The sequence below is a fragment of the Hipposideros armiger genome, unplaced genomic scaffold (assembly GCF_001890085.2).
Source record: "Hipposideros armiger isolate ML-2016 unplaced genomic scaffold, ASM189008v1 scaffold_262, whole genome shotgun sequence".
In the NCBI taxonomy this organism is placed as follows: Eukaryota; Metazoa; Chordata; class Mammalia; order Chiroptera; family Hipposideridae; genus Hipposideros; species Hipposideros armiger.
Genome location: NW_017731612.1, coordinates 1360498 through 1362068, shown reverse-complemented (window position 1 = coordinate 1362068; position 1571 = coordinate 1360498). Strand labels below are relative to the sequence as shown.

The 1571-nt window shown below is 50.4% G+C and overlaps 1 protein-coding gene across 1 annotated transcript in view; it reads left to right on the top strand.

Moving 5' to 3' along the window:
* The window catches only part of LOC109390276 (bifunctional heparan sulfate N-deacetylase/N-sulfotransferase 4), a 188539-nt gene that overhangs the window by 32226 nt on the left and 154742 nt on the right, over positions 1-1571 (top strand). Inside the window, exon 4 of the mRNA XM_019656544.1 lies at positions 9-89. Within this exon, the coding sequence (XP_019512089.1) occupies positions 9-89 (81 nt within the window). The remainder of the gene's footprint in view (positions 1-8; positions 90-1571) is intronic.

Sequence of the window (1571 nt, the reverse complement as noted above, 5' to 3'; positions counted from 1 at the left end):
CCTTGTCCTTGGACAGGCACGTCCTCGTGGACATCGACGACATCTTCGTGGGGAAGGAGGGGACGCGGATGAACGTCCAGGACGTGAAGGTAAGGACACGCGGCAGTAGCGCGCTGCGTGTGTCACTGCCTGGGTGGGACCGAGGAAACGCGAGTTTGGAGATCTTGGACGCCTGATGACTCAGAATGTTAGGAAGCGGGAGGTTTGCAATGAAACGGCCCGTCAGACAGCCTCCGGGACCGGGTCTCACCCTCCTCCCAGCCCCGATGCCCCGCGAGGTGCGTGGGCTTCCCCTCCTGGCCCCGCAGACCCGGACCCTCCGCCAGAACCCACGGCAGCCTCCCCTCCTCTAGCGCGTGGCCCGAGGCCGCGCGTGGCCGTGGGCAGCTCAGCCCCAGAACTGGATCCCTACGCGGGCGCGCCTGCCCTGCGGGGTCTGACAGTGGGGGCTGCCACGCAGGGTGGCACTAGCCCGAGACCCTCCTGTAACCTCAGGTAGCGGTGTTTGCGGATAGGAGAAGGCCAGGCGCTGTCCACAGGCGGAAAAGCGGTTTCATGGGGAAGGTGTGTGGGGCTCGACCTCAGAGAGCGTCCATCACGACCCCGGGGGTGAACGTGTCATGCTGTTTTGGGTCACGCAGCAGTGTTTCTGGTAGATCCTCTAGGTAATGATGACATGGACTGTGTGATAAATTCACCCCGTGTCTGCTGTTAGATTAAAAAAAGGCAGACGCATTCCACCAGGGTGGGGAGGTAATAATTCCGAGAATAATTCCCCCTTCTTTTCATCTTGATTTAACATTCTCACTTGTGCCTGTCTCATCCGATATATAACTGAATTCATTCTGTGGATAAATAATTTTAGCAAAGATATATATAAAAATAATAGGACACAACTTGGAATTATAAAGGAACTAAGCTGTTAAGATCATGTCATCTTTTCCTGCTGGTAAGCTTTTCATCCTCCAAAGATGAAACCTTGGTACTACTTCAAAATAACAGCTTTTCTCCCCATTGTAGGACCTATCACACTATCATAAAACATGATTAAAACCAGTAAAGTAAGTTCACTTTTAGAAAAGCTTCAAGGTGTATGCGTGAACCAGAGAACTCTGTTTGTTCTGAGCCCGAGGGAAGCGTTGCTTGACTGGGACCCAAACGTTTCCCTTCGGGCGCTGCTGCGAAGGCGTTCAGGGACCCTCCTGAGATCTAGCTAGATTTTTCTGTTTTTTCTCCTTATATTTTTGTATTTACTATTCCTTTTCATTAATACAAATCGTAATTTTATTTTCATCTCAAAATCATTAACTTAAGAAGAGAGCACGTGCTTCACCAGGTTCTCTGAGTGATTTTGCCCGAAGCCTAAGGAAGGGGTTTCCTCGTGTACACCTAACAGTCTATATAACCAGAGAGTTCTTTTTTTTTTTTTTAAAGATTTTATTGGGAAATTAGGGGAGGGGAACAGTGCTGGGGTATCGGGAGAAGGGGAACAGACAAGTTGCTGTTGCTTTGTTCTTCAGTCTAGTTGTGGAGGACGTTGCTTCACTGGCCCAAGTTGGCACCATCATTGC